At 36.6% G+C, this 18,536-nt stretch overlaps 1 protein-coding gene across 3 annotated transcripts in view; it reads right to left on the reverse strand.

Annotated features, from left to right (window-relative positions):
* The window catches only part of RPS6KC1 (ribosomal protein S6 kinase C1), a 201,017-nt gene that overhangs the window by 78,034 nt on the left and 104,447 nt on the right, over window positions 1-18,536 (reverse strand). For all 3 annotated transcript variants that reach the window (XM_068541440.1, XM_068541439.1, XM_068541441.1), the window contains one exon: window positions 5,638-5,753. In XM_068541440.1, the coding sequence (XP_068397541.1) occupies window positions 5,638-5,753 (116 nt within the window). The remainder of the gene's footprint in view (window positions 1-5,637; window positions 5,754-18,536) is intronic.

Raw genomic sequence — 18,536 nt, forward strand, 5'->3', positions numbered from 1 at the left:
ATTTACTATTTCTGTTCAACATTGTCTAAATGGTTAAGTGAACCTTACCTTTGTTTTCATTTTTGGGGTTTTTTAAAGCTGTTGTTTATCCTGCCCAGAGTCTCTTTCACTCGATATTATTACCTTTTCTCAATGAGAGCTATCTCAATTCTTGCCAATCTGTTAGTGAGGTACTTTCAAACTTTAACATGCATGCACGTCACCTGAGGACCCCGTAAAAATGGAGATTCGGATTCAGTCAGTCTTTGGTGGAGCCTAAGATTCTGCATTTCCAAGAAGCTACCAGGTGATGCTGTGCTGCTGGTCCACCAACCACATGTGGAGTAGGGTTAGCTACTCATCCTTGAATAACTTGAGAGTAAGTCAGCATTATCTGGGAGGGAACAAGCAATCAAGGACAAAAGGAAAGCTCTACAAAGAACATATCAAGAATCCACGCTCTGAACCATGATAGCTAACTACACTAGTTTCTGAACTTGGCTTCATCTGTAGATTTTTGGCTTCGCCGAGACTTTCATTGGCAACCTATTAACCCTCAATACTCAGTTTCCTAAAAAAGTCTCTCTTACATCACATTTCAAGCACAACTCTTAACTGCAGTCCTATTACTGATTTGGAACGCACCTGATTTCTATCTTTGCTTTGCCCATGTCTCACTAAGGGTGACACAACACTCATTTTAAAATATTTGCTAAAGAAGAATTGAGAAATACCAATAATACCAGTAAACAAAATGCACAACAGAGAAATATTTTCAACATTATAGCAACTATACTCAAAATCCACAAAATATTCAGGAAAGCCATACATTCTACAGTTGTCCCTCAGTATACACAGGGGATTGGTTCCAGGATCCCCACGAATACCAAAATCTGCAGATGCTCAAGTCCCTTATTTAAAATGGTGTAGTATTTACATAGAACCTACACACATCCTCCCATATACTCTAAGTCATCTCTAAGCTACTTATAATACCTAATGCAATGTAAATGCTATGTCAATAGTTGACAACAGGTGCCAAATTCAAGTTTTGTTTCTTAGAACTTTCTAGAATTTTGTCTCCCCAAATATTTTCCATCTGCAGTTGGTTTAATCCACAAATGTGGAACCCATGGGTACAGAGGGCCAATTGTATTTTCATTTGTACCTTGTAATTGCAAACAAAAAAAGGTATTCGTGCTTTAAAAGCTACACAATCCTTTATGTCCTAAACTTTATGTCCTAAACATTTACTGTCTTTTTCTAAATTTCATTGATCTTAAGTTTTAAATGCCTAGAGCTAAAAATAGCAAATAAGCTATTTCAAGTCTTTTCCAGAGAAATCCCCTCTAATACCAATTTTTAAATCATTCAAAGTCACCAACAATTTAAAAAAAAAAAAAAAAAGGAAAAGAAATCCATGTCCTTTAGTTAAAACTGCACCTTCAGTTCAAATAAAGCTCATTTCCTTTTTTTCTCAGACTTGCTCCTTAAGTTTCCTTGGAGCCTTTTAGCAATGAAGTAATGACGAAAAGAAAGAGTAGGAGAGTACTTTTGCTCCTTTCTGTCCTTTTTTGAAAAGGATATTATCACCAACGACGGGGAAATTCGGAACTTTTTTATTTACCACATAAGAGTCTCAAATAAACTCAATGAAGCAAAAGCTTGAACTACCACAGAAAACTCAGGTAAAGTGAGTCATGACCTAGACTGCACCAAAGGGAAAAACAGTAATCAACAAAAAATTTCAAACCCAAAAAGGATTCCTTTATTTTCTTAATCAACCAGACAAGAAAGAAATATTTGCACATGTATTCAAGAAAGAAATAATATCTGCTCTGCACAGAAGTTAAGATTTGCTAAAAATCATTTATATCATTCTCTCATTGTGTTGGTTGAAATTATTGCCCAAAGATGGTTAAAGAAGAGAAATAATAAATTCACCAAGCTCATCCAGAACCTCTAGAAGACATTTAAGTTAAATTACAGATAAAAAATAATCAACCATATCTCTGACCCAAATAAGGGCCAGATTTAATAGAGTAAAATACAAAAGTGAAAATAAAAAGCAAATCCTTACCCTAAAAGAAAAACATCTTGCTCTATCAAGAAAAACTCTTCTCTAACCTCTTTGCCTAAGAACTGAAAAAAAATCCTAGCATATCAAATTTGATTCACTAGGTACCCTTTTTTAACCCTTCCTGATACAAGTTTCCATTATTCTACATGGCTCTTACAATCCTCTCTAACTTTTGTTTCCTCAATTACGTACATATTTTGGGTCCTCAATTATGCTTTAGGGTTTGCAAGAGCAGAGACTGTGCCATATCTTTAATATAACTCCAAAGTATATCTAGTTTGATACTATATACACGCAGAGCCATAACAGATGCTTAATGAATTTATATAAATCTAATACAATCAGCTTTCCTATACTAGATCTCTTTTGTTTTATTTTCATTTGAAGCTATGCTTGAAGGAAAATTCTGACTGCTATACTTCATGGTTCCTTTCTCCAAGTCAAAAGCTATACAGCAGGCTTTATATATTTATTTGCCTAATAAGTTATTGCTCCATAAAATGATTGTGGGGAACTGTAACAGCGGATGCATAAATAGGGAGTTTGAATGAGTAAGTATAAGTAGAGCATTCAAAGTTAACATTAATAGAAAGAACAGAATACTGCTGATTTTGACTCCCTAAAACTTTTAGAATACGGTTATCCCTTGAATAACACGAGGTTGGGGTGCCAACCCTGCCCACAGTTGAAAATCCTAATATAACTTATAGTAGCCCTCTGTATCCACAATTCCTCCTGTATCCATGGATTCAACCAACTTCAGATTGTGTAGTACTGCAGTATTTACTGCTGAAAGAAATCCACGTGTAAGTGAACCCACACTGTTCAAACCCATGTTGTTCAAGGATCAATTGTATTTATATACAAGATGGATTTAGTAAAAGTTCATACAGGCGCATCCTATTTAATACATTTATGAGTACCGCCAAAAATGGATGGAGAATATACACATCAGGATAGCACACAGGGTAGGCTGCCAACTCCACAGAAAATAAGAATTAGATTCAAAGTAATGTTTAGATAAATATTCCATTTAAAAATGATAAAATTCAGGGACTTCCCTGGTGGCAAAGTGGTTAAGAATCCGCCTGCCAATGCAGGGGACATGGGTTCGATCCCTGATCTGGGAAGATCCCACATGCCGGGAGCAACTAAGCCCGTGCGCCACAACTACTGAGCCCGCGTGCCACAACTACTGAAGCCCGCGCACCTAGAGCCTGTGCTCCGCAACAAGAGAAGCCACTGCAAGGAGAAGCCCGTGCACCACAACAAAAAGTAACACGCGCTCGCCGCAGCTAGAGAAAACCCATGTGCAGCAACGAAGACCCAACGCAGCCAAAAATAAATAAATAAAAAATAAATAAATTTACTTTAAAAAAAGATAAAATAAAAAGATAAAACTTAGGGGGCTTCCGTGGTGGCGCAGTGGTTGAGAATCTGCCTGCTAATGCAGGGGACATGGGTTCGAGCCCTGGTCTGGGAAGACCCCACATGCCGCAGAGCAACTGGGCCCGTGAGCCACAACTACTGAGCCTGCGCGTCTGGAGCCTGTGCTCCGCAACAAGAGAGGCCACGATAGTGAGAGGCCCGCGCACCACGATGAAGAGTGGCCCCCGCTCGCCGCAACTAGAGAAAGCCCTAGCACAGAAACGAAGACCCAACATAGCAATCAATCAATCAATCAATCAATCAATAAATCTTTAAAAAAAAAAGATAAAACTTAAATCCTGCCATTTGCAAAATGAATGGACCTAGAGGGTATTGTATGATTCCACTTGGAATCAAATATTGTAGATTGGAATCTAAAAGACAAAACAAATGAATAAACATAACAAAACAGAAACAGACTCATAAATACAGAGAACAGACTGGTGGTTGCCAGAGCAGGGAGGGGGTGTGAGTGAAATAGGTGAGGGAGATTAAGAGGTACAAACTTCCAGTTACAAAGTAAATAAGTCAGCATAAGGAATATAGTCAATAGTATTGTAATAACTTTATATGGTAACAGATGATAACTAGACTTATATCATGGTGATCATTTTGTAATGTATAAAAATATTGAATCACTATGTTGTACACCTGAAACTAATATAAGTCAATTATACTTCAATAAAAATAAATAGTTTTTAATTTTAAAAATTAAAAATAAAATTCAACAGTGAAGCATTAAAGGAAATAATATAACTGAAACAACGATGAAAGAAAACAGGAAAAGATTAGCAAACAGAATACAGAGAGTCACAGTAATTAACAATCTGAAAATGAGTCAGCAGCTATCTTACTTAAATACATTTATTATGTTAGAACAAGTAACAAAAGTATATTACTTCCAAGTTGGAATATATGTTTTTGTTCTAAAAAGATTGGCCAAATGCTTAACAACAAAATTTCTTATACTAATAAGTACAGTTCTGATAACTGTATGTTTTAAAAGGTCACACAGAAAGTGAAAAGGGCTCAGAAAAGCAGCAAAAAAAGTTTTAGTTGCCCAATGAACCAAGATTAAATAATGGGCTATTTTTAAACTAGAAAATTGAGACATTTTATAATTTTCAGAAAGTATAAAAAGCATTTAAAAATGTGGGAAAAGGTATATAAAGCAATATATGAGGGGAGATGAAAAATAGGGCTAATGCTTATTAAGCTAGTGTTAAAAGCTTGGCTTATAGGCTGGTCTTTTTACGAGGTAGGCACTTGAATGTTTACGTGTGTGTGTGTGCGCGTGTATCCACATATGAGTGATTTTTTTTTAACTCGTTTAATCCTAACTACAACCTAGCAAGGAATTACTATTATCCTCATTATTCAGATATAGAAACTGAAGCTAAGAGGTGGAGTTAAGTATCTTGTCCAATCTTCCATGGCTTCAAGGGACAGAGTTGAGACGTGAACAAGCCTGCCTGCCTCTTAGATCAATTAAGAAAATAAACACTTTCTCCCACCTCTAGAAGGTATAACTCTTAAATTGCATCAGAAAAAAAAACTTAGTTTCATATAAAGAAAAAAAGAAAAAAACAGAAAAATTTCTTCCAGAAATTTGCCAAATCCAGATGGACATAACATAAAAACAATAATGATAAACCAAAATGTTTCTAATGTTTTAAACATTCACCTGCTTTCCAGACAAGACTAGGGGTAGCCCCAAATAACCTATATATCCCTGTCAGAATTATACCTTTATAATTCTAGGTGATCTATAGCTGCTACTTGTAGGACTGATGCTTAAATAATTAGTTTTACCATGAATCAATAAACGGTGCAGGAATGGTATAAGAATCATAACTTAACTTTAAAATTTTCAAATAAAATTCAGTATAAATTACTGTCATTCTACACACGGTGATATTAGGTATGGAGTAAAGAATAAGGGGCTGAGAAAGAGAAGGAGAAAGTGAGTCCCATTTTATTCCACTTTTGGTGGTTTGCTTTAATGCTTTTCTTCCCACCAACACCTTGTAAGAAAATCACTGATAAAATTCCAAAGACCAAAATGCTCAAACATTCTAGTTAGAAATAAAACTGAGCGACAAAACAGCAAAAATGGCTAAAGAAAATACAAAATGAAACATAAGACATACCTGAGATACATCATCAAGTTGAGGTTTCACATAAAGGCTAGAGAGACTCTCTGCTCGCATGAGATATTCTGCGGTTCTTCTCTTCACAGCTTCTCGACGAGTAGGGCTTGACTCTCCTACAAGGAAAAAACAAAAGTCAGGACATGTGAAAAATAAACTTTCTTTTATCCAAACTGTAACTTCCTTTTACCCAATTTACCACTTGTTCACACTTCTAACTGAAAAGAAAAGAGAAATCAAAATTGAAACAGACATCAAAGTTACTAATATCAGCAAGGTCTAAATATTACCCAGATGAATTTCATTTATCTAAATTCTGAAACGCCCCTATTTAAATATGTATAGAGAACTTGATGTATTTTATAAGAAGAGCCGATATATAAAGAATGTAATGTAAAAAGCTCTGTGGACAAGCGACTAGCCTAGTCCAAACAGTATACAGTTGTCCAACTCAACAAATAGGACTAAATGCAAGAGACATTTAATAAAAGCTGTGACATGGATGTGATAGGCTATAAAAGTACCACCAAACTGGAGAATAAAATTATTTAGGGTAACTCTAAATTCACTCTGATTTTTGTAAGCATCAGGGTTTATTCATTAATAACAAATTGTCACCCACCTTACAACTGAAAACAATAATGTGATTTAAATCCTTGTAATATATTATGTGAAAGTGAACAAGGATCATTTACCCTGTCTGGCTCTCAGTTTCCCTAAGGAAAGGGTATTCAAAGTGGCCTCTAAGAACTCAAGATCTCAAAAAGGAGGTGTTACACTCCTGGATCTCTCCTCTCCAGAGTGGGATGATCCTATGCTTTTACCCATCTTATATATATACTTGACTATAATATAACATTTCATTTGAAGAAAGGATTCCATGGCTGAAAGTCAAAAAGTCTGAAACCACTGTACTATATGATGTCTAAGGTTCCTTTCATAAATAATATTCATCAATACTATTCATGACTCACTTTTATCAAAGCACTTAATACACAGTACTGTTTTTATAATTCACCCTATGCATCTTCTGAATGAAGTTAACCAAAATGTAAGTATCACACAATGGAAAGTACCCTGGATTACATGCCAGAAACCCTGGTTATCTGAATTCTGGCTCTGCCTCTTGTTAGTCATGTGTCCGATGATAAGTCATCTCAACTCTGTGAACCTCTTCCTCATTCTCTAAAATGGAAATATATAGCTCAAATGACTGTAGAGATTAAAGGAGACAACATACATAAAAGGTACTACAACAGAGCCAGTGCTATATAGGAAGCAATAAGTTGTAAAGGTTTCCAATCTTGGTTTTTCTCTCAAAACCAAATCCTACATAATAATGTCACCTGGTTTGTTGAATTAGAAGTGAACTGAATTACAATGAAGGAGATATTTTCCCCCAAAAGATTACAGGTGGAAAAACCTCTTCTTATTTCTGCATGGAACAACATCTTCTATTTCTTCTGGGAAATGTCCCTTTCTCCTCCCCTTCATACTCCTCCACCTCTTCCCCCAACCACTACCAACCCTTAACAACGTGGTTTGAATGAAAGCTGCTACCTTACTTCACATCTCAGCCCCTCTAGTCACTACTTGTCAGCCAAGGGTGAGCCTCCCTGTCACAGCAGGGCCAACCATAGAACCCCATCCTCTTGGCCACAGTTGGAGAAGGGAGAAATTGGCCCAACACAAACTGGACCAATCAGTCCTTCTGTGTTATTGACGCTGGAAGTAAGAGAGTGGGAACTGCCAGCAGCCATAGTTTCTGCCAAAGCAAAAAAAGAGACACAAATATGAGAGACCAAAAAAGAAAACCTAATGTGACTGGGGTCCCTGATTTCAGTTGAACCTACAATCCTGCCATTCGTTGCCTAAGGTAGTGGATTTTGTCACATGTAAACCAAAGAACCTGAATGAATACAGACCTCTAAGAAAAAGTGCAGGGACTTCCCTGGTGGTCCAGTGGCTAAGACTGCACTCCCAATGGAGGGGGCCCAGGTTCGATCCCTGGTCAGGGAACTAGATCCCACATGCCGCGACTAAGAGTTCACATGCCACAACTAAAGATCCCGCAAACCACAACGAAGATCCTGCATGCCACAACTAAGACCCAGCGCAGCCTAATAAATAAATAAATATTTTTTAAAAAGAAAAATTGCAACAAAGTTGGGATTGCAATTTTGCTTAAATACCTTTCCTTTCACAGCTTTTATCTTACAATTCCATCTCTTCTCTCCTTTATGAGTAGTAATTCACAAATATAACTGGTCTTGGTGAGGGATGAGGATCTCTACTGCCTTTTAACTGTGGAACAATCTATATTTATTAACCCACCAACTCCTCAAACCTCAAATAAAATGTCAGTATGCTTCCTGCCTCTGTCCTTAAAATTTACTTAATTTCTAAACCCAAGGTTTTTACTCAGTTGAAAAATGGATATAATCTGTGAAAATCACCTAACTATAACATATTTTGAAGATAAAATGTGCCACATAAATAAGAAACATTCACTATTTCGACATACTGCTCGTTCTTAGTTTTGAGCTTATTGCTCATAGACTCCAACTGCTACTCCCATTATCATTAGCTCTTCTCATTGCAGGTTATACCTTTCAAGCCCTAATTTAAATCCCCATTTAGAATTTTTGGTTCTTTTTAGGCTCAACTCTAATAGAAACTATGGCAATTTAGGTTTTTTTTTTCTATTTAATTCAGTGTCATTAAGCTTTAATAAAACTTCAAATTTTTCTTTTTTCAAAAAAATCAACTTGAAATTCAAAAATGTCAATTATAAAACACCTAATTAAAGCTAGAGTTAAAACCATATTTTGTAATCAAATTGCTGCTTTTTAAACTTTTGGTACTTCTGTTGCTTTCGAGGCAGTCACCATAGTAACAGAGAAACAAGAACCGGAAGCCAGCAGCTGAAATGGACTCCTGCTGATGATAGTGGTTCCGCTTCCATGGAAACAACAAGGAAGTGATGGAAATACTGGAAGGCTTTTTAAATGTAACCTTAAATATACATACTATGCCTCCTTCCTTATCAGTCCCTTAAAAGTAGGTCACAAGCACTGCTGATCAATAGCAGCAGCCAAGGATGAAAACCACCTCTTGCAGATTTCTGCTGCAGGATACTTACTGAGGTTTTTGACTACCAGAGAGAAAAGATTCATCTATCAATTTCCAGAATAATTCCAAGTAATCAACTTATTCACAAATATGACTTTAAACAGATTTTACTTGATCAAAATTTTTGACTCTAACCTTCTTAATTTCTTAATCTTCATTTTAAGACACACACGCAGCATATAATGATTATTTTTCAAGGAAACTAGGTTACCTGGAATTCAACTTTTAATCCCATATTAGGTCATGTAGCTATTATTTCTTCAGTAATATATCTAGGTAGACACTTAATAAATGCTTTTTAAAATGGATATGTATTTAACATTCTACCTAGGGACCTCCCTGGTGGTCCAGTGGTTAAGACTTCGCCTTCCAATGCAGGGGGTGTAGGTTCGATCCCTGGTCGGGAAGCTAATATCCCACATGCCTCGGGGCCAAAAGCCAAAACATAAAACAGAAGCAATATCATAATAAACTCAATAAAGACTTTAAAAATGGTCCACATCAAAAAATATTTTAAAAAAATAAAAATTCTATCTGAAGATAAACCAATACCTTCAATAAGTTCTCTACATTTCTGTTAATCATTCAGACAGAACAAGAATTTCCACTGTGCTTTGGCATTCAAAAGAGAAAAACTGCTTCCATTATTTATTTACTAACCTTTATGTCAAAAAGTTCTGGTGTACCATAAAAGATGTCTTATATTTATATATTGTGTCAACCCATATTTCTTTACCTCAGATCAAGAGAAAGAATAGAATTAGGATGATCATAAAGCATGATTCATGAAAGAAGAGAGTGTAGCTGAACAGAAATGAGCAATTTCAAAGTTGTCATTGAAAATTTTAGAAAACTGCTATCCAGCAGTCCAGAACACCAACCCTGACTCAATTTACTAAGAGAAGTTATTGTAGAAGGCACAATCTATAGATAATAGAATTGTGAAATTCTAATTTACCCAAGAAATCATCACCATTTGGTACTCCTTCACTATATCAAATTCATTTAATATATTACCTTCCTTTTATAACTAAGGAAATTGAGGCTCAGGGATGTGAAATGCCTTTCTCAGTCACAAAGTTAAATAACAGCCTAAACCTAAACCAGATCTTATGCTACCACGCTTCAGGTAACTGAATTTGAATTAGATTATTCTACTGTTACTGAGAAGAGCAAGAAAAATACAGAGCACAGGACAAGTACAAGCGAGCATGGGAACAAAGATGAAGAGAAAATAAAGGTAAGGAGTTGAGGCAGGAGCCTATCAGACAAGATAGAGTAGAATCAGAGAGAAGGAAAGACTGAAGAAGATAGACAAGGCACACGAGAAAATCAGAGCTATGAAGAGGTATAAATTTCACACTATGTAAAAGAGAATGGCCCTCTCTGAGAAAACTGGGCTCTCAAACATCCTTGTAACCCAAGGATTTCCTTGGAAAACAAAGGTCCTTATTCATTTACCCATTTAAAAAAAAAAAAAGGCATTTTTATTCACAGAAATAATGAAAATCAGTTTCACGAACTAGAATAAAAAGTTAATTCTTCCAATTCTGTTATTCTACCCTTAGTCACTAAAAAGAATATAGCTACTGCCTCATCACTGATTCAACAAAAGAAAAGCAATGTTAAAGGAAGAATTGGCCACGTCAGACTTCTTGAAAGCCAGTATGTCTACGTTTGTACTTTATGGGAAATTTTAAGGGATTTTCAAGAGTATTTTGACCATACTTGATTGTCTCCACATGCACAGAATTTAATCCCCATATAAGACTCTACTTAGTCACATCTTATATTCCTATCTCTACTCCACACTCTCCAATAGGCCCTATGTCACTTTACTCTTGCTCCAGCATGCTTGGTTTTCATTCAGATTTATCACATTAGAAAGAACATCCAAATCAACCTGGGTTTGCTGGGATAAGTTTTTGTTTGTTGGTGCTTCCTTTTTTTTTTTTTAAACAACTTCAGTCACATAAAAGAATATGCCTGTTTGAGATGGCCTTGGTGGTTAGAGTTTTTTTTTAAGTGCTGATTTATTATATTCAATGGGTTTTTTGTTCTTTTCAGGTAAAGCCTACCATTTCTGACTTATGCTAAGTGTTCTGACAACAAAAGGCAACCTTGAGAAGAACTGTAATTTACGGTTCTACACATCACCCACAAATCTAGAGCCATCAGCCTTTCCGTGAATAACAAACCTGGTCAGTCAGGGAATCTGCTTCCCATTTGCATTTACCCAACCCCCTATTAATGTTTTTTCTAAACTAAGTGTTATGTGAACCCTAGAAGTTCAAAGAGTCACCAAAGAATAGTAAAAGCAAGAGTCACAATAATATTTGTGCCCAGGCATTGCCTCAACTATAATTGCTTTCAATGTTGTTTAAGCAGTTTTTCTGCCATTAAAAAATGAAACAAACAGCCCAAAATGGAGCCACTAAGCCCATGTCACCAAACTTTAGAATACCTAACTTAATCGCAGTTTCAACCTTGCCCAGGACTGGAGTCTTAACCAGTCAGCCTGGAACCTCCTCGTCAGCACCAGGGAGGTAACCAGACAATAAACGTTTTTGTCTCCCAGAGGAAGGTGTCTTGCTCAAAATAATCTTTTTTTGTTTGTGACTTCCTTGTCCCATCCCCTCTCTGGCTTTAAAAACCTTTCCTTTTCTGGAGCTCCTTGGAGCTCCTTTCTACTTGCTAGATGGGATGCTGCCTGGTTCAGGAATCAATAAAGTCAATTAGATCTTCAAATTTACTCAGCTGGATTTTGTCTTTTAACAGATATGGTGTCAGTGTCAGGGTCCAAAGTGAACAAACTTCTGATGGCATTTGAGGACAAGAAAGACAGGTGTGGTACCTGTGAACCCCTTTTTGCGTTCACTGTCTTTCTTTCAGCGGTAAGTTTCTCTCAATTCTGAGCTCCTTTCTCTTTGCATCAGGCTTCAGATATAACTGGTTTTCCTTTACAGGGCAAGACAGCTTGAGCTGGCGGACAGTTCTGCCTGGGACCCAGGCCCCTAGCTTTATCATGGACTGCAATTCCCAGGTTTTTGAGTGGAACCCCCAACCCTTAATTCTGTCCCAGGATCCACTTAGGCACTGTTAGTAGCAATATGCAGTTCCCTATTTATGTGGGGCCCCCAGTCCACAGCCTGCATTTGTTGAGATCTGCTGGTTCAATGCTTTCCCCAGTCCAAGGTCCCACATCCCACATTGGGGAATTGGTATGGTACACACAGGGCCTTTTCTTGGTTAGGACTCAGTATATATTAAGGTACACATTTTTTTGCCTTACTTTATGTAGATAAAGGCTAAATGCTAATAGGAATCTCAGAAGTCAAAACAGCCTCAAAATTGATGCATAAGGGTTGAGCATTTAAGATCTGTTAGAATACCCACCACCTAACTCAAAGACTCCCATGTTAGGATAAGTTGGTCACAGAATGGGTTACTGACACTCAGTCACTTGCCAACCTTAAGAAAATTTCCACGCATAGAGGTACACTGTAAAACACCATATAATCCCTAACCCTATGACACACCCCTCTTAGGTATTAGTTTGGCTCCAAGAGACCCAAAGGCCTATCTAAAAAAATAAAAACAATAATGGGATCCTTAAAATCCAAAGAGTTAAGCACACCCTTCTGGCATACCTGCTTATTTTATGTCTAACAACTGTAATCCTGGAAACTGTAGGTATCTACAAAAATGGCAAAATCTTACTAAAAACAACCTAGAATTACAGTGGCCATTATGGGGAACATTCCAATTAGACAAGATCATTCACTTAAGAAGTGCACTTAAAAGTAAGAGTTCCCCAATTAAACAAACAGAATAGGATACATATTTTAACTGGTATGCAGAAGCTTCCGAAGGCTTCAAAATGCCAAAAGAACTTTACTGAAAGTTTCATTACAAAAAGCTAACAAAAAATTAAAGACACAAGAGGTACCTAAAACAAAGGACTATAAGACAGACACAGGACTTCCCTGGTGGCGCAGTGATTAAGAATCCGCCTGCCAATGCAGGGGACAAGGGTTCGAGCCCTGGTCCTGGAAGATGCCACATGCCATGGAGCAACTAAACCAGTGTGCCACAACTACTGAGCCTGCGCTCTAAAGCCTGCGAGCCACAACCTCAGAGCCTGCGTGCCACAACTACTGAAGCTCACGCGCCTAGAGCCCCTGCTCCGCAACAAGAGAAGCCACCACAACGAGAAGCCCGTGCACCGCAATGAAGAGTAGCCCCCGCTCACTGCAACTAGAGAAAGCCCGTGTGCAGCAGCGAAGACCCAACACGGCCAAAAATAAATAAATAATAAATAAATAAATTTATTTTAAAAAAAGAGACAGACACAACTCCTACTGCCCCCTCTGTCTTCCTTCATCAAGTACTCATTCTAGTAATCCTCTGTTTGAATTGTCTTTCCACTCTGAAGAGACTACAAGGCAATAAACAAAAGTCCGCCAAGTTAATGGCCATACAGGAACCCCTATACCTTTGAAAGAAAGACCCTGTAAGGATCTCTCTCAGAGGTAAGGAGACTGAGGATTTTCTGGTAAATTGCTACATCATTCCCTTAAACAACCAAGGGAAAACTGAAATTAAAAATTAATTTAAAACCTTGCCAAATTCTGGTAAATATCAGAGATACATTCTCCACTTAAACCCCACTCAGACCTTGCAGGTGGGATCCTGGAAAAACTGGCAGAAGCCAGCTGAGGGTGAGAATTATTACCAGAGTCAATTCTGGATCTCTGTCTGTAGTACCCAACAAAGAAAAAAATAAAGTATCTTTTGCACCCAATTCGGGGATGCCTCTTAAGTCCAAGGGGTTGTTCAATACTGCCAGAAATATTTACTGTTTATCGAAGCTGGAAACTGACAAGATTTTTTTTTTAATTTTAAGTAGCTCTGTGGTCAAAAGTTGGCCAAACTGGAAGCTAATATACAGAGTCTGCTAATAACTGTTTTTTAAGGCCTTCTCCCCTAAACTAAAATAATGTACCCAGCAGGAAAGAAAAAACTTCTAAAGCCCTTATAAAAAGACTTATGGGTGGATCAACCTATGATGTCATTTAAATAACAACCCAATTCCTTGTGTAACTGAGAGCAACTGTCCTTATCTTAAAAAATCTTTGCAAAACTAGAAATGCAGCTCTAGAGGCAGTCCAAAATTCACCTATTCCTTTTTCCAATCCCAAAACCTCCTCTATTTATCTTAAAAGACTTGTAACTTGCATTCTTTTCTTGTGCCTTTGAGATGTAAATATTAAAGTACAAGCTTCAGAGAGGTAGTTCTTATCAGTTAAAAAAAAGGGGAGGGGGAAGGGGGACAGAGGGTAGGTCATTTGGAACTTGAGCAATTGAGAAATCCTAAGTGTACAGAAGCTATGAGGTCCCTGTTCACATCTGTCTACGTGTTCACATGTGCCTATATACATGTGTTATAGATATATTTTCTAACTCTGGATAGTATTGCCAAAATTAACTTATAGAAGAGCTCTATTTAACTGGCTTACAAAAAAAATTAAGTGCTTATATAAATCATGTATTCATAAAATTCTTAAAAATATAAGAAAAATTAACCCAATGCTTTTGAGGTTCACTCGATCTGAGATAATCTTTAGTAAATAAAAGCTCATTTTAAGTTTGTTGACTTAATTAAAACAGACATGTCTTTAAAGTTATCATACTAAAAATAATGTTGATATACACTTTTTATTCAGCCTAGGCTAACTAAAGATCAAATAAGTTCATGTTATCTCTTACAAAATTTGTCAGCAAGAAGAATGGCTTGGGATGAAGACTGACATTGTCTAATGTCTCATGAAGTTTTTGTGGGCAGTCTAAACATAATTGTTAAAAACAAGTAAATGAAATAGATGTCAGTAGGATAAAAAGTTTTTAGGTGAACTTTCCAATAGTTTCTCCAAATCTTTTTGGTAACCTGAAATTTTGTTAAGTTAAATTAAAGGATAGTCATTAAGTATCTAGATCACTTCCAAACAAGGTAAAGTACTGAAACATTAATTACTGAACACAGGTTTATCTAATTTTTGCTTCCTTTTACAGAGAAATTAAAGGCATTTGGGTCTATTAATAAGCATGTTTTATGCCACACTGAGAAACTGTCTATGAGAAAACACATTTCTAGAAATAATAAGAAGTATTTATGAATCTGCCAATCCACAGAATGCTAATGTAAAAGATAGTTCATAATTGCTTACTTCCCAGTTTTCAGTAGAAATTAAAGGTTTCTAAGGGTTAAAAATTCTCACGTAGGTAATTAAAACTACTAGAAATAATAAGGAAAAGGAATTTTATGTGTGATCAGGACTGGCTAAGATTAGAATGAATGTGATTAAGTTTCAATACCAAAAGTAAGCTGGTGTAAAATTAGAATTTGAGTTTCTCCCTATTAAAAGGGACAAAATTTTCTTGGACTACTGGTCTGCTTTTGATAGTAAGAGATTATAAAAGGTTTTCTTTTACCTTTTGAACAATCTGCCAGGGCCAGGGAGGAGGTGGGGGACACAAAGATCTTGTGTCCTGTCAAAATAATCACCTATGTTCCCTGTTGTCTTTATCAGGTCTTTGATTTCTTAAACCTAGTCCTCTGGATATTAAAAGAAGTAAGTTTTGCTCAGAACTATGTAACCTATATTTGCCTGTAAAGTCTTTGCCACTTTGGTTAAATACGTAAGCATTGTTTCGTAGTGCCCTATGACCCTATTTGACCAAGTGTTTTTAAACCGTTTGATATTTTTTACAAAATTCCCAAAAATCAAATTCTAAAAGAAGTCTTTCTAACCTCAAACTAACTTTGGGATTTTTCCAGAGGGCCCCTGGCATATCTCAAAAGATTTGTTCTCTCCTCTCATAAAAAGATAGATGTTAAACTAATTAGACTTATTTGATATGTTAAATTACATGTGAAGCATTGAGAAATAAAAATACTAGGCCTTCTTTATGTTCTATTTATATAGGTATATAAGTATTCTAAAAATTGTATGAAGTTCCTAGAAATCTGATATATGTTAATATCTGACAGTGTTATAATAAAAATTATAATACATATAATGACATTATATTTATAATAATAACACAATAATAAATCTGATAATGTTATCATTCATAATTCTAGTTATTGTCCTGGAGTGTTGTGTGTCACAGAAATAACCAAATTTCCTTGTCAACTGCGCTGTAATGAACTCTAGTCAGATCTTTAACCATGGGCATTTTAAGTCTTTTGACATTTACAGACGGTTATTGTTTTACTCTTATGCTTTTGCTAAAGCGTTCCTACAAAAGTGTTTCTTCTTCAGAGAAATTTCTAGAAAGGATTCTGACAAGTACTCTAGGATACTAGTTTCTGGTAACTTTCAGATCATAACACCAACTGGTTAAGAATTTATAGAACTCTAACGAAAAACTGGATTCATAAAACTGCTAACAAAAGATGAAGATCAAGAACTAATTACAGTGTAAAGCAACTATACTCCAATAAAAATTAATTTAAAAAAAGAAATAATTACATAGAACTGGATGAACTGATGAAGATGATTATAATTTTTTATGACTTTTTGCTTAAAACATTGCTGGTTCTTTTGTTTTTCCAGGTTTAAGGAAATCCTTTTATCTCTTCTTTTAAAGCTATCAGCAATTTGGTAATATACATTTGTGAACTAAAGTGGAACATTTACTTTTTCTCCCTACTTGATCCCACCAAAATTCAGAAACTCCTGAGTATTCTCTTCACGGCAATAAAGTTCATTATTTGCATAAGTTCAATAAGAATCTGTTCTCATTATAACAGAACACAATTGGAAACACTGGCTATATTACCAAGACTTTAACTAGAATGTCATATTTGACAGAAATGTGTATACACTCAGATATGACCAGACAGCTTTAAGGAACTGCTTGGAAAAATTGGCCTGGTGCCTTACTTACAGGGTTACCGTCAGCCTTACCAGATGAGTATGGAAGGTTATACTTCCTGACAGGCCCAGGAACCTTGAAAAGAGAGGACTTCACTCAAACTGTAGGTATTGCAGGTAAAATCTAGTGATGACCCTTGGATTGGCTTCCTAGCCTCAAAGGCTTTTAAGAGTTCAATCTGAGATCCCCTATGAAAAGTTCCACCAAAGCAGTCTTACAAAGAACTTATACAATCAATCACTATTCTTGCTGCACTTATGTAAATAAGCAGGCCAAGTCTAATGCAAACTGATTAGTTTTACTGTAATTATCCTTAAAAAAAAGAAGTGGGGATAACTGTAGGGAGGAAAATTATGTCTGCACCTTTGTCTATTTTAGAGTAACCCTGTTAACTGTCTTTGAGGTTTGGTTATACACCTATAAACTGAACTAGATCCTAAATTCTTCTAGTTTCCTCAAATATCTGGCTATAACTCTCCAAACTAACATTTCTAATTTTCTCCCACCCTTCTAATTTAAAGTCACTAAAGCCTCTGTTTTAAAGGCTGCCATTGAATCTCCTGTAAGAGACTACAAGGGACTATAACCAGGTCCTCTTCCTGCCCAGACGGCAGTCAAACTTCAGAGACTTGAGCCTCGGATATACGTCTCACAGCTGAAGAAGGCTCCACCTGACCTCTGGTCCTGTACAGACACTAAGGACCTCTGAACCAAATTGTCAAGGAAGAGAAGTAGCTGACATCAAGGTAGATTGCTTCTGCCCATGATGCTGGATCAAGACTTCATACTTTAACAAACATGAAACCCTTTATTCTTGTCTTTCTTTCATTTACTCTGGAATTAGCCTGGAAAAACATTTCCACATCTCCCAGTCCAATGCTAAGCAGAGTAACATCTCAGACTGCTGGATTTGTCACCAAAGATTCCAATCTATCCATGATACTAGAGATCTGCTGGTCCTCCCTGTGACCAATTTTTCTTCTATTCCCAATGTCACTGGAAACTATGATCAACACCCCACTCACCCCCTCTTAGTAAGAAGTCTCTTACCAAGTTCAACTCTTGTGGCCAGAATATGAAATACCATTTTTTACCTTTCTCCAATTATAACTGTACTTCCTCAATGAGACATAATTACCTACATAATTTAGGTCATTTGCCCCCCCACATTCCCATGATTATCTAGATCAGATCTGTCCCCACTCACTAAGAGATCTCACCAGCAGCACCCATCTTCGCAAAGTGGGTGACTCTTTATTTCAGACTAAAAGATTTTCTTTCCGTATGCACTGAAATCCTAACTGACCCCTGGCTTGAACGGTAAACACAGCAGTCCCTGTGAATGGTCCATTAGCAGCATCACTTTAACGGGAATGGTTTGTGCCCCAATAGGGTTTGTCTTTGTTTGTGGTGGTTATCATTCTCCTTGGACCTATGAGTGCCTAGATGGCTAGCGTACAACTGTGCAATGCCTCTTAGGTTATCAAACTGTACCCCTAACTTTCCACAAATGAACTAGTCACCTCATTGGCCAACTCCCATGGATTCACATCAGAAAGTTAGAAAAGACCTACCAGGAGATGTTCGTGACTCAGAATTCACTTCCTTTGGCAAGGCCATGCTTCCCTGGTCAAAAGTAAATGTAACTGAGAATGTGATTTTAAAATTTTCCTTAATTCGTGAAGATATTCTGTTATCTGCTACTGAAACAATAGCTGCCCCCCAAAAATCCTTAGACTCTCTGGCCAAAATTTTTCCTCATAATAGTATAGCCCTTAATTATGTTTTAGCTGAGCAGGGAGGTGTCTGTGCTGTGGTCAACACCA

The sequence above is a fragment of the Eschrichtius robustus genome, chromosome 3 (assembly GCF_028021215.1).
Source record: "Eschrichtius robustus isolate mEscRob2 chromosome 3, mEscRob2.pri, whole genome shotgun sequence".
In the NCBI taxonomy this organism is placed as follows: Eukaryota; Metazoa; Chordata; class Mammalia; order Artiodactyla; family Eschrichtiidae; genus Eschrichtius; species Eschrichtius robustus.